The 15030-nt window shown below is 36.8% G+C and overlaps 1 protein-coding gene across 8 annotated transcripts in view; it reads right to left on the bottom strand.

The window, feature by feature from the left end:
• CACNA2D1 (calcium voltage-gated channel auxiliary subunit alpha2delta 1) overlaps window positions 1-15030 on the bottom strand; it is a 494639-nt gene that overhangs the window by 103927 nt on the left and 375682 nt on the right. For 4 of the 8 annotated variants that reach the window (XM_055347564.2, XM_055347566.2, XM_055347565.2 and 1 more), the window contains exons 9-11: window positions 13900-13950; window positions 11907-11978; window positions 10025-10124 (exon numbers count right to left, since the gene is read on the bottom strand). In XM_055347564.2, coding sequence (XP_055203539.1) covers window positions 10025-10124; window positions 11907-11978; window positions 13900-13950 — 223 coding nt within the window. The remainder of the gene's footprint in view (window positions 1-10024; window positions 10125-11906; window positions 11979-13899; window positions 13951-15030) is intronic. The other 4 variants (XM_055347568.2, XM_055347569.2, XM_019031687.4 and 1 more) reach the window with 1 other exon arrangement.

The raw sequence follows: 15030 nt of genomic DNA, 5'->3' as shown, positions 1-15030 counted from the left end.
GGTGTCACAGATAAAAGGCAGAAAAAATACAAGCCCTCTGAGTCAGAGACAAAGAGTTTATTACTCATAACAACAGAGGAGCAGAGTAACATCTTTGTTTGCACAAGCTGCCCAAACCTCAATTCCCACAGGATGACAGGAGGACAGCCAGGGGTCACCTGCATAGGTAGTGAGATGGGTTTCCAGCCAGAAGTCCCAAGATGAGGAAGTCCCTGATCTTATACTGGGGCTTCTGACGGCCCACACTCATCCTCTCCTCCAGAGAGACACAATAGTTTAATTACTCTGCAATGAAAATATCTTCGGGAGAAGGAGAAATTTCTTTACTATCCTGGAATGCAAATAAATCTGAGTAAATTGGCTGTTAATGCTTAGACTTAAATGTGAAAGATTCATAAAGAAATGTCTCCCAACAGTTGGTGGAAACATGTTGGAAGATGACACTAAATAACAATAATAATCATCATAATACCTGATTACAATATATAAGCACTTTACATGTGACATTTCACTTGGTACTCAACAACATTTCAGCAAGTTAAATTATCCTGTCCATTTTTAAGATAAGGAAACTGACAGAAGCCCTAGGTTACTTGTGTAAGGTCATAAAACTAGTAGTTTCCAAAGTTGTACATTATTCCTATGCAAGTCTACCAGTCCATCTAAGAGACAGGGTTGCCTGTGAAGAATGAGTCAAACCAGATGTGAGCTTACTAACACTGTCCATGCAGGGATAATGTGTTGGCAGGATCATTCAATCGTGTTGCTCTTTACTTGATATAAACAAACATATGTTGGCTCCTTGAACCACATACTGTGGAAAGCAAAGACTTTTACAATCTTTAGAATACCATATTCAGAATTATTGTTTGTTTATATAGACAAATAATAAGCACAGACCTGTCTCACACAGAGGTCTGGACCCAGGAAATCTGCAGGCTTTTTTAGCAGTTGCATTTAGGGAAAAGCTTCCAGCTGGAAAAGAGCTCACCTTCCTTTCCAGCCTCCTATTTAGCTATGGTTCTTCACTTTTGACTTTGTACTTACATTTATAAAGTGTCACTTCTAGGACTGCTGCTTAGCGACTACAATCTGGACAAAAGGTACAACTAACTTTTTAAAAAGTTATCTCCTACAAGCAAGAGCAAAGATATAAGGAATTATATTGTGATTATTTTTTTTCTGGTAAAAAATCAAAGACAGTATTTTATAATGACTGTGAATTGGAAAAGCTTCCACGAGGAAAACTGACTCAAAAATCCTTAACATAATCATAACACGTGCATCTAATTCTTTAGTAAGAAATGTGTGGTTTTATTAAAAGACATGAAGATCTTCTTTGGTTGTTAACTTTTAGCATATTGTCTGCAATCCATATACATTTTCCCATCATCCTCCACTGGCTTGCAGTATTTTACTCCTAAAATGTCAAACTCCCTCACATTCATAAACAAATTCAAATCCCTGTGTCAACATTTGAAATTTTGCCTGCAAATCAGAACACGCTGTGATTGAATTGCTGCTCCTATCATCTACCACTGACTCCTATCAAAGCATATAACTGGATTAGTGGGAAAACAGCTACATTATGCTTGCATTTCAGCTTTGCTAACAGCAGGCTTCCTTTCTGCAACAAAGAACACTGGAGATAGCAGAAACACTCAGAAATGATGCAGCATTAGTTCTGACATCTTATACATGATTTAAGCATGAAAAATTACTGTTATTTTTAAAAAGAATGAAAGAAACTTAGACAAATAACCCTAAAAATGAGAGGCTACTTAATTTTTCTGTCTGGTGGCTTCTGGGCAACATTGGGAAAGTGTTAATATAGATTGCATCCTGAGTCTTTGGATGACCCACATTCTTTTGGGTATGAAGATAAAGAGAAATGCATGAGGTCTCTAAGGAAAAATTACCGTCAAAGTTAACTATAGAACCACTCCCTACTTCCTCAGTGCCTTATTACTATGGATTCCTGAAGTTACAAAAGCTAAAGGTATATCGTTGCTTTCCTGGACTTTCAAATAGCTTTAGAGAGAAAATAAAATACACATGCACACATGCACGCACACATACAATTTGACATTATAAATATATTTTGAAGGTTTTTTCCTGAGAATTTCCTATCAGTAAATTGTTAAATCTGTATTTAATGAGAAGGGCCTATATGTTAAAGACAAAAATGTAATTTTACTTTTTTCTTACCAGAATGTTGCATAAGAATCAATTCTCTTTACATGTATCAATTTCAGACAGTATATACTCAAAATAAAGCAGAGTAACTCATAAGACTGAAAAATTTCTTTAAAATTATGAATTTAGCATGGTTGACACTAAAGATTATATATAATGTGGTTGACACCAAAGATTATAAATGCAAATAAGAATATATGAAGTTTGATAAGAGCAAAAGATACATGGTAAAGAAAGTAAATAAATATTCCTGAAGATTTAGCCTCATAACTTTTTGGTTAAATCTAGAATCATGAATGAAGATGGCTACGCTCCAGTTCTTTCTCTTTTCTTGGAAAAATTGCTAAGACTTTTTCTACTGTTTCTTATCCGCAATATTAAGAACAGTAGTATTATCAACCTCACAGGGTTGCTGTAAAGACTAAACAAATTACTATGAAAAACACTTAGAACAGTTTCTGCCACTTGAATATTGCTTTAAAAAAATTAAATGGCCTGTAATCCCAGCACTTTCGGAGGCAGAGGCGGGCGGATCACAAGGTCAGGAGATTGAGACCATCCTGGCTAACAGGGTGAAACCCCGTCTCTACTAAAAATACAAAAAAAGTAGCCGGGCGTGGTGGCGGGCGCCTGTATTCCCAGCTACTCAGGAGGCTGAGGCAGGAGAATGGGGAGAACCAGGGAGGCGGAGCTTGCAGTGAGCCGAGATGGCGCCACCGCACTCCAGCCTGGGTGACAGAGCGAGACTCCGTCTCAAAAAAAAAAAATAAATAAATTAAATAATTACCTATCAATTATGCTTAAATAGAAGGTTAATGCACAAATAAGAAAAATAATGAACACGTGTTTACTTTGGATTTTATTTGTACTGATTTTCTGAGGAGCAAATCTATGTCTCAATATAATCACTTAAAATTATTTAGTGAGTTTTCAATCATAAAAATATATTAATGATTTTGAAATAATAAAATTAAACAAAAGTGTACAGTTAACAAAACTTCAGAGTGTAGTTGACAAAAAAATGATATTTTTATAGTAAATAAGAGCTATAAACAAGTAAATAAGTAACCAAAACTAATTAAGCCTAAGGAGGAACTAGGAGCTGGGACCAGTAATACCAGGAGCCGAAACCAGTAATACGTATCTCCAGAAGCAGAGTGGAAAGTCACTATGACCTCATCTTTCAAATGTCTTCCTGATTATTTATCTTTTAAGTTCCATGAATTGTGCGTGTTTCAATATTACTTTTCTGCCCTATTTATGACATATTAATGGAGGTATTTTAATAACTTTTAACTTGAGGTACTGAGGTGCATACTTCCAGGTGAAATGTATTCCCAGTTCTTCCTACGAGTAATATTGTTTTCCCATATGCTTTTAGCTCACACATTCAAACCACACCAAATGAGTACACCCAGCTTACGATTTACAAAGAGCTGTCAGCGCATCAGTAAAGACTGTATTAACCTGGTTCACAGAAACCACAAGAAGATATCCTGCAATTGTGTTTCTTAAGAAATTAGTTAACAATTTTCTTCAAATAAATACACGTTTAACAACATAATTTTTTTAGGAAAATCAATGGCCTTTAAAACTGGCAGGCTTTAAGAATCCCAATGCCCATTCTAAGTTCTTTAGGAAATAAATGTTAGTTGCTGACTAAATGTTGACAGTATAAAATTCATTCAAAGCTTGCTTAATCAGAAATTATTTTAAAGCATTTTATTGATAGCATTATTCAGTTTCTAATCAAGCTAGATGATATTGATGCCCCATCCATTTTTCCATTCATGTCAACCCAACTTTTAACTGCCTGAGATTGCAGGGAACCCTCTGCTGTTGCACATGGTGGTCTGGGAATGCCAGAGAATTAACATTACTTGGGAACAGTCATCAACTTTATATACTCCAGCACATTTTTCCCCTTGGAAGGGATAACTCTAATTCATTAAATCTATACTTATTCCCAGAGAAATAAGCTGCACTCACTCACAGTGGAAACTTGTTTGAAGATGAATCATTTATTAATTATCTGCCTTGTTTTAATTCCCACATTTCTCTAAGTCTTTCCTAGAGTTACTTTCCAAATAAACCATTTAAGCTTGAATCCTTGTCTCAGTGAATATTCTGGGGAAAATCAATCTAAGCAGATACCACCAGTGTTCTTAGTAAGCAGACCTTCAGAATGCGATTCCAGAACTGAATCATTTCCTAAATTACATATGGCAACAAAGACCCTATTGGTACCTGAGGGCATAGTCATCACTGGAGTCAAAAAACTCCTCAGATGCTATGGCAACACAATTGCTAAGATTTTCATCTGCAGTGATCAGAATAAAATACTGATTAATGGGGATGCACCTAGCGTTTGAGAGACATGGGGACAACAGTAATCATAAAACTATGAGTTGGCTGGTTGTTGAATTTCACTGAAGAAAATGATAGCCTTATGTCAGCCAACTATCAACTAAGGCCAAAGTAAGAAAGCCAGAAAACCTGTGTGGCAACTAATTAAAGGATTCTCATTTCCCATTTTGGGAAGGTCAGCATGTGCTAGAAATTTGGCTCAGAATTTTCTTTTGAGAATCTCAGAATTATAAAGTATGCTGCATTCACAACCTTGGCAGCTTTCTATGCAAAAGTCAGAACATCAATAGGCAAGGAGAAGCACCCTTTGTACTAGGATGAGGACATCTAAGTGGACTTCAGAATATAAAATTCTGGATTCCCCTATACCCTCTGGACAGGCAAAAGTAACCTGTGACCCTTAGTTAGAGGGCAGTAGCTTCTGCGTTCCTAGAGATCATAAAAGATGATGCATACTTTCCTCATGATCTGATCCTATCTCATCTAATGGCTTTAGACAACAAAAAGGCCAAGTACCATTTGACCCAGCCATCCCATTACTGGGTATATACCCAAAGGAATATAAATCATGCTGCTATAAAGACACATGCACACGTATGTTTACTGCGGCACTACTCACAATAGCAAAGACTTGGAACCAACCCAAATGTCCAACAATGATAGACTGGATTAAGAAAATGTGGCACATATACACCATGGAATACTATGCAGCCATAAAAAATGATGAGTTCATGTCCTTTGTAGGGACATGGATGAAGATGGAAATCATCATTCTCAGCAAACTATCGCAAGGACAAAAAAACCCAACACTGCATGTTCTCACTTATAGGTGGGAATTGAACAATGAGAACATTTGGACACAGGAAGGGGAACATCACACACCAGGTCCTGTTGTAGGGTGGGGGGAGGGGAGAGGGATAGCATTAGGAGATATACCTAATGCTAAATGACAAGTTAATGGGTGCAGCACACCAACATGGCACATGTATACATATGTAACAAACTTGCACATTGTGCCCATGTACCCTAGAAGTTAAAGTATAATAAATATATATACATATATATATAATTTTAAAAAAGGAAAGAATCCCAAAAGGTTACATGACAATAAACCTACTCAAAAGTTAAAAAAAAAAAAAAGGCCAAGTATCAACACGGCCCACCTTGAAAAGTACAGTCTCTACTCCAAGAAAACAAAAGAAAAGAGGATATTTAACAAAAGAGTTGTAGGATCTGCCTAATATGAACCAGAAGATACTGAGATAATATGCCAGGGAATGGATGTTTAGGGATATTGAGGCAAAATATAACTGGCCATCAATATGTTGTGGAAAATAAGTAACCTACAATTAGAAAACTCATGGACTCCTATACAGTTATAAATGGCATGGCTGGTTGTCCAAAGTCCTAAAAGGATCAAGATTAGAAGATGTTCCTCATACACAGTTTTGGAGAAGCAACATGAGGATGGACCTATGGAAGTAGGCATGAAGCATAAAGATGTCTTTGTTTTGCATCAATGTTTGCTAGAGAACATTCGTCACAGAAAAGGCACTAAACAATTGGGTAGATAAGATGATCTGTCCACTGGAGATCATCCAGCTCTGTATGTGACAACTGTACTGCTTGCAAAATAGGCCCATGAATGGAGGAGCTTGATAGTAGAGAGAGATGATACACATGGGCCTAAAAGCTCATCCAGTTTGATGCAACTACTGCCACTGGTAAATAACCAACCCATGGGAATAGTGTGATGCTGAGTCCTCATTATAGTACCACTTCTCAAAGAAAGCAACCAGCAACTTGATGTAAAAAATTATTATATTGCATTTTACCCCCTTGGAGAAGGGGTCAAATTTGTTTGTCCTATTATGGATACAAATTCCATTTATGGGTTCCCCTTTCCTGTTCACAGATGAGGTGTCATCAAGTATCACTAATCCTCAGGTTCACAAATACTGACTGATTTATCGTGGGATACTGAATAACATCTCAAACTAAGCAACACATGTTATAGTAAAGGGAGTCCAATAATAAGCACATGACCACAGGACTCACAGGGTCTACCATATGTTGCATCACTAGAGGCTGCCAGCCTGATAACATTGGGACAGTCTCCTCTAAAGGTACAACTAAGGCTCCAGCTTACAGATGAAAATCTGATTTGGGGATGTTGTCTTCAAGATGTGATATGTATTTTGAGCCATGGTGCTATGTGCTGAAGCCAACTTGTAACTGCTAATAATGATTTTTTAAAAATGGTTGAAATTTTCACGAAACTTAAAAGCCAGTTAACCTCACATTGGTAGCTTAAAATTGGTCATAGTGGGAATATTTGCATCATGAAAATTGGCAAATGCTACATATCAGTTTTCTCCTGCACCCCCTTGGCTTTGCTCCTAAAAGGCAGAATGTATGAATATGAAAACCAAGGGGGTAAAGTAGGAAAGTCCCCTCTTACTATAATTAAAAGTGACCCACTTGGGAAAGGTGTACTTCTTGTCATTGAGACTTCAGGCTCCACTGAAATAAATGTTCTGCTTTCCAAGTGTGTATGTGTTGGGGGAAAGGGGCAGGTAATGCAGTGCTCCTATCAGGGTCCCAGAAAGAATTTAACTAAACCTAAATCTATAGCTACTATCTGAATATGCTTCAATTCTCATGCCAGTAGACCTACAAGAAAAAAAAAAAATAAGTGATGCTACTGGCAGGGTTCCAGTTGACAAGAGGAATATCATGGGTGTTGCTGCTACATAATAGTAAGAGGGAACTTGGGATTCGTTCAAGTATGTCTGTGGTTGGAGATAACTGTGAATGGACAACGCAGAAACCACCTTTTGAACGGGCACAGAAACCATGGATTCATAGGCCCCAGGAGTAAGAGTCTGGTTCCTCCTGTCAGGCAAGCCACCAGCACAGGAGTTGGCCAAGGCTGCAGGGAAATTAGGAAAGGTATTAGAGGAAAGAAGAGTATGAATTATGTCCTTGGTTCTAAATCTAGAAGCCCACCATCCTGATGTTCCATGTTTCTTTGTTTAAAGACTGTGACCAGTCTCCATCTTTAAGAATCATTGACTGGATAGACTGGATCCTGGGCCAGGCTTCTAACTACCAGCACCTACAACTTTTTGTTTCACTACTCCCTCTTGTGGCCAGTCTGTTTTTCCCACACACAGGGAAGGCTGCTACCTAAAACCTCAGCTCCTTTGGATTTGGGGCAGGTTAACTCTGAAGTGAATATTACGTATGGCTTCCAGAATTCCTCAGAGAATTAAGTTCCTTTAAATTAAAGTATGATTCTGTCATTGTTTCCTTCCATCCACTGCCTGACTTCTTTAAGTAGTAGTGTTTCCTGTGATCACCTCCCAAATACACTATTTATATTTGAATCTGCAAGTGAGATTCAGCTTCTGGAAGAAGTCAGAATAAGACATTCACCACATTGAATATTTGCTAGTTTTATATAAATTTCACCTAGATATGTCAAATCTGCACTGGATTTAAGACTTTCTCTTTTGCTATGCCATAGATAGTACTTTTAAAGAACTATCCCAACGGTTTGTTATGAACTATATGTTTATATACAAATAAAGCCAAATAAGTATCTTTCCTGATGATCTTATTTGAGAGATCAAGTATTGCATTCTACTTGTTTGCATTCTGTTGAAATACGTAGTGAGCTGACATACAGGTTCAGATAGATTGTAAAATCAGACTTAAATGAATCAGAGATCTTATGCAGTATCAAGTTTTAATAAGTAATGTTGAGAATACAGACAAGCTAAAGGACTTCTGAAGGTTCAGATGAAGTAGATAGAGGCCTCACATGGAGGAGGGCTTCCCAGCTCCTCTTTCCTGTGCTGAACACATTCTTCTTGCCCACATGAAGGGAAATCACAAAAAGAGTTTCACAGGGCTCCTTGTAAATTATAAAATACTTACAGTTCATTCCCCAGAGAATTATATCACCTGTGAGAGTGTTTTGCCAGGAACCTTGCCTTATAAGTATCGTGTTTTACTATACCTACTATTAGGCCGCGATACACCACTAAAAACATTTCAGGGATAAATTCTCTTCCTCCTAGTAAATATCAATAATCTAGTTACCTGGAGCTTCAGGTGAGAAGGGACTAAACAAAGTCTCCTGCCTTCTTCTTTCTAGTCTCCCTTGGTGAGTAAATCAATTTCAGACCAGCTACTTTAACTTCTTCCTCCCAAGTCATTTCAGAGACAGATCCATTTTTCAATACAAAATAACCTTACCACAAATTCCTCCTCTTCACATCTCGATGAATGTATTTACCTCAAGTGTAAATATATCTTCCAGAAAATGGCCATGAAACATTTTGCCTAAATTCTATGAATTAAAATGAGACATGGTAACATTTGTTTGTCTTATTTCATTTGCTTCATAGTTCAGTACTTTCTAGCTATGAGTAGGAGGGTCTATGATGGTTCTGAGGAGACTTTAATAAGAGCACATTCAAATATCTATTGGTTTTTATGTTAACAAGAAAAACATACTATAAAAACATAATACATTATAGATATGTGTCCAAGATGAAATGAGGATGATAATGAATAGAAAACTGCCATATAATCATACTGCCAAGTTGCTATTTTCTAGGAGTTTCAACGGTGTCCGTGAGTAAAGGGGCTCATATTACTTATTTAAGCTCTTCTGAGTGAAAGAGGATATGTGGAATGCTTTTTATTTATAGTCATTACTTCAATTACTTTAACCAGGGATAAATTCTTAGAAACTCAAAAAGGATCCTGGCATAGAATTATAAGAAGATCCACGCGGCACTATTCACAATAGCAAAGACTTGGAACCAACCCAGATGTCCAACAATGATAGACTGGATTAAGAAAATGTGGCACATATACACCATGGAATACTATGCAGCCATAAAAAATGATGAGTTCATGTCCTTTGTAGGGACATGGATGAAGCTGGAAACCATCATTCTCAGCAAACTATCGCAAGGACAAAAAACCAAACACCGCATGTTCTCACTCATAGGTGGGAATTGAACAATGAGAACACATGGACACAGGAAGGGGAACATCACACACCAGGGCCTGTTGTGGGGTGGGGGGAGGGGGGAGGGATAGCATTAGGAGATATACCTAAAGCTAAATGACGAGTTAATGGGTGCAGCACACCAACATGGCACATGTATACATATGTAACAAACCTGCACGTTGTGCACATGTACCCTAAAACTTAAAGTATAATTTATATATATATATATATATATATATATATATATATATAACCTTAAAAAAAAGAATTATAAGAAGATCAGTCACTAAAATAGGACAGGTCAGTAAGACAGTCTTGCAATATATCAAAAATGTCTCAGCCTCTGTAAGATAAAAGTATAAAGTACCTAAAGTCAGGAGAAGATAGAAATTGAAAATTTAATTCAGAAAAATGCAGTCATCTTATACTTACTGAAGCTACATTCACGAAATCATCATCTGAAAGGGTTTCTAACATTTCGGAGACAGATGTTCGGATCAGTTTAAGTGTCAATCCACTAACACTTCCACTCCTAGAAATAGACAAATGGGTCCATCCATGTTACTCATCATGTATTTAATCAAGAACATCATAAGGAAAGATAATGTATGCACTGACCCTAGATCTTTTATATATTATTTAAATAATAATTTTGCCCTTGAAAATCAGTTTAAAAAGTTACATTTTTTGATAGAAGTGGAAATTATAAGAAATCCTGCCTTTTTTTCCTCCCAATATCAGTATGTGTACATTTCTAACTGAAATTATCAAAATTACATGTTAAGTGACAATTAAAAAAAAATATGGATACTGATGGTATAGTCACTCATTCGGTTCTATTAGCCAAGTTAGAAGAGAGGAGTAGAGAGATTAATAGACATAGTCATTGCTCCAGGGAGCCCATTGTTTGACTTGATTAAAACAATAATTATAAATCCACAAAACAATTATGATAACAGATTTGCAAGAAAATGCCTTGTTCTGCATCCTAAAGTAAATATCCTCTAGAATTTATTCTTCATTTTTCTTTCCTCTACATATTCTACAATACTTGGTGACTTCACCTATGTGCAGGGCTGGCTCAACTCTAGGCGACTAACCCCCACTTCTACATCTCTAGCTCCCAACACTTTCCTGGTTTTATCCTTCGAGCTGCCTGCTGAACCACTACGACTGAATGTCCAAAATGACACATTACTTCCAAACATATTTTTCATTCCTATTTATGTTCTTGGTACCAAAGAGTCTATGTCTCAGCCATCCAATTTGTTCTTCCCTCTCAACCTTCCTGTGCATTCAGGCAAAATCCCTTATTCATTCCACTTAAGTGTTCCAAGGCTATGATCCCCTCTCCATCCTCACTCCTCTCTGGCTCAGTCTTCATTATACGAAGATGCTGAGCTACAGTAATAGCCAGTCAACCCAGCAATTAGTCTCCTTCACATGCTAACAGGTGAAAGTTCTAGAAACAAATCCTGACCTAATATTTTTAACAGCTCATAGATACCGACTAAATAGCCAGAAATCTCAATAGCCCTGTATTCCAATCCTTTCATTTTGGCATTTTCTCTCTCTTCTTCCTGTAACCACCCAACAGGTTCTTCCTGCCCACTGCACTAACAAAGACCATGGCATTGCAGTAAAGAAAGAGTTTAATTGATGCCGGGCTAGTCATGCCAGACAGGAGATGGTGTTATTACTCAAATCAATCTCATCAAAGGCTCCGAGGGAGATTACGGATTTTTCAAAGACAGTTTGATGGGCAGGGGGCTAGGATATGAGTGCTGCTAATTGGTTGAAGATGAAATCACAGGGGTGTGGAAAACGGCCCTCTTGTGCTGAGCCCACTTTTGGGTGGGGGGCACAGGATTGGTTGAGGCACAGGTCCCCGTGGGACCATCTGCTAGAAATGCAAAAGCCTGAAAAGATACCTCAAAAGCCCCATCTGAGGTTCTAGAATAGTGATGTTATTTACAGGAATAATAGGGGAAGTTGCAAATCTTGTGACCTCCAGAATAATGGCTAGTAATTATTTAACTACATCTACATATTCAAATTTCTCTTATCCTCTAATTTGGTAGCCTTTCATTAGTTTTATAAGGGCAGTTTCGTTTTAGGGAAGGGCTATTATCATTTAAACTATAAACTAAATTTCTCCCAAAGTTATCTTGGCCCACACCCAGGAATGAGCAGCCAATCAGCCTGTGAAGCTAGAAACAAGATAGAGGCAACCATGTCAGATTTGTCTCACTGTCAAAATTTTGCAAAGGCATTTTCAATCCTCTACCTCCTCCATAAATGTCCCCAGACTTACCTGTGCAGCTTCACTTCTGGCAATTCTTCCACCTGAAATTCCACTGTGTTTCCTCTCCCCTCCCATGCTTGCCTTTGAAAATATGAGCCATGAGGATTCAATCCCAATTTTATCTCCTTAATGCTTTCCTGATACATTAAATCAAGTTGCTATCTCTTATGTATTCCTTTAGTGCTATGTCATACTTTATATCTATTAATTTCTACAATTATTTTTGTTATTTGTTAAGGTCTAGTTTACCTAATACATTTGAATTATCTTTGCGATCAGGTACTATGTCTTTTTTTTTTTAACATACTTTAAGTTTTAGGGTACATGTGCACAACGTGCAGTTTTGTTACATACGTATACATGTGCCATGTTGGTGTGTTGCACCCAGTAACTTGTCATTTACATTAGGTATATCTCCTTTTTTTCTTTTTTTTTTTTTTTTTTTTTTTTTTTTGAGACAAGCTTTTGCTCTGTTGCCCAGGCTGGAGTGCAGGGTATGAACACAACTCACTGTAGCCCCCATCTCCTGGCCTCAGGCATCCTCCCACCTCAGCCTCTAAAATGTAGCTGGAATTACAGGTGTGTGCCACCATGCCCAGCTGGTTTTTCTTTTGTATTTGTTGTAGAAATGAGATATTGCTTTGTTGCTCAGGCTGGTCTCAAACTCCTGGGCTTAAGCCATCCACCTGCCTTAGCCTCCCAAGTGATGGGATCACAGGCGTGAGTAACCACGTCTGGTCTCAGTAACTATGTCTTAATCATCTTTGTTTCTATGTTACTACACTGTGTGTAGGAAGACCTCAATACATTTCTGTTGAAAGAATTTTTGAAAGTAGTATTTAAATTTCATATACATTTTCAAGTTTGGGATATAAATTTGGCTTCTACAGATTTTGAAATGACATTATTTCTGGATATTATTATACATCCAACAGGATTATAATATATTGCATTAATATATTGATTTATACTTAAGAAGAAGATCAAGGATTAGCATATAAGATCCATAATTTAATTAAAGTAACATGAGGCTTAAATGCATCTTAAGAAATAAAATAAGAATTAACATTTAAATTACATTTGTTGAATTCATTTATCTTCTCTTTCTCAGACTGGGTTATAAGGGTTTGGACAACTAAATTAAATTGGCTAACTTGAGCTTAAAATGGGGAAAATTCAAATGTTAATACTCGCCTGTGGGATTTAGCTGTCCCCAAATTACTAGATTTTGTTTCTTCCAAAGAGACAAAGATTTTTTTTTTTTTCCTCAGGGAAAAACATGAGCATTTCTTCTCTTGAGGAAAAACATGAGTAACCTAAGCATTTTACACTTCATGTTTATTTTAATTCCTTGATTATTGCTCTTTAAAAAAGTAAATCTCCATAGCAGGATATAATCTTTTCAATTTCTACATCTTCAACCTTATTAGAAAACGTGTACACTTGCAAACATACACATATATCTTGAATTGAAGCACTATAACAAATAAACAGACCAACATAAAAACTCAAGGAATTATTTTTTGTATATCACCATTTCACTTTTAAAAATCCCAGATATATTTTTTTTTTTCTTTTCTGAGACATTGTCTCTTCACCCAGGCTGGAATACAGTGGCAGGAACATGGTTCACTGTAACCTTGATCTCCTGGGCTCAAGCAATCCTCCCACCTTAGCCTCCCAAGTAGCTGGAACTACAGGTGTGAAGCTTCCGTGCCCGAACAAGTTCCAACATTAACTTATTTAATATACTTCATATTTAACATTATATGATATGTAATATTAATATATCAATACCCATATAGATTCTCTTCATGTTTAATTAAATAATTTGTTTTGTTATTGTCTTGATATGGCTTCATTGCCTGAATATAAAAGTCATCATAATTTTTCTTTGTTTCTTTTTTAACCTATCAAACCTTTCTTAGTCCCACCATACTACTGTTATCTACAAATCCTCCCATATTCTCAATATATAAATATGTAGTATTTAACAACTCACACGTCCACCAGAATAAGCATGTCTTTGGGAGATGCAGCTCCTTGGATGTACCTGAAACAAATATTGTAATAAATGCTTTTCTCTTCCAAAATATCAAACACTGATATTTGTTGAATTGATATTTACTGATCTCTGAGACAGTTTTTTTCCCCAAGCAAAGACCCACTTCTATCTAAGTAGACAATGGTTTTCTATTCATATTCTTCAATGTCAGTTTGATAAAAGCAATATCCAATATAACAATAGAGATGTCAGAAGCATAATATTTAACATTTTTTGATATTTGTAACAGAAGATGAAGAAACATATTTTAACTTTGAGAAGAACATTTTTCCTGGAAAAACAATTATCTAAACTCCAATTGTTGACCACAGGTTTAAAAGTCACTTTAATGAAAAACAGACTGTCATATTTTTAAATGTAAAAAATAAGCACAAAAAATAGATAAGTTGCTTAGGAACATCAAAAAGCAATATCAACAAAAAAGAAATATAACTGGCCAATAAAGAGATTAAAATTAGGCAATATGTGATGTTATTACCAAGAATTTCAATGGCTCTCAAACTTTATAGTGTTTAAGAATCACCTGGGGAATCAGTTCAGAATATTAATTTCCAAATTCAACCCCATGGAATCAGAATCTCTGCATTTTAAAGAGACTCTAGAAGAGATTTATGCAGATGGTTCAGTGGTTGTGGAGAGAGATCATCTTGATTGTGTATGACTGACCCAAAAGCTCACTCACGTTGCCTGGCCACCGACTGGAATGGGGCCTGACTTCTCCGACAGGAAGGGCTGCACCTGACATCAATTTTTTACTTATTTCTGAAGCCATCACTGTAAATGTAACTTCTCAGGAGGCTGCCAGTTAACTTTCCAATTAGTTTTCAGACAACATACAGCACAATTAGTTCTATGTGTTGAGGAAGCAGTTGGAGTTTGTAACCTGCACCTTTGCTTGATAAGAAGGTAAAGTGGCAGAGTGGCAGGCGAATTTTCATGGACAGCAAACCAGGCTGATGCCTAGTATCTTAATGCTGGTCCAGGTATGCCACTCAATGGGAAGATAAGAGAAGACAGGACATGTCTGCCTCTACTGACTGGCACCCAGCTTCTAAGTCTCCTCCAAAA

The sequence above is a fragment of the Gorilla gorilla genome, chromosome 6 (genome assembly GCF_029281585.2).
Source record: "Gorilla gorilla gorilla isolate KB3781 chromosome 6, NHGRI_mGorGor1-v2.1_pri, whole genome shotgun sequence".
Taxonomy (NCBI): Eukaryota; Metazoa; Chordata; class Mammalia; order Primates; family Hominidae; genus Gorilla; species Gorilla gorilla.
This window is presented reverse-complemented; position numbering and strand designations above follow the sequence as displayed.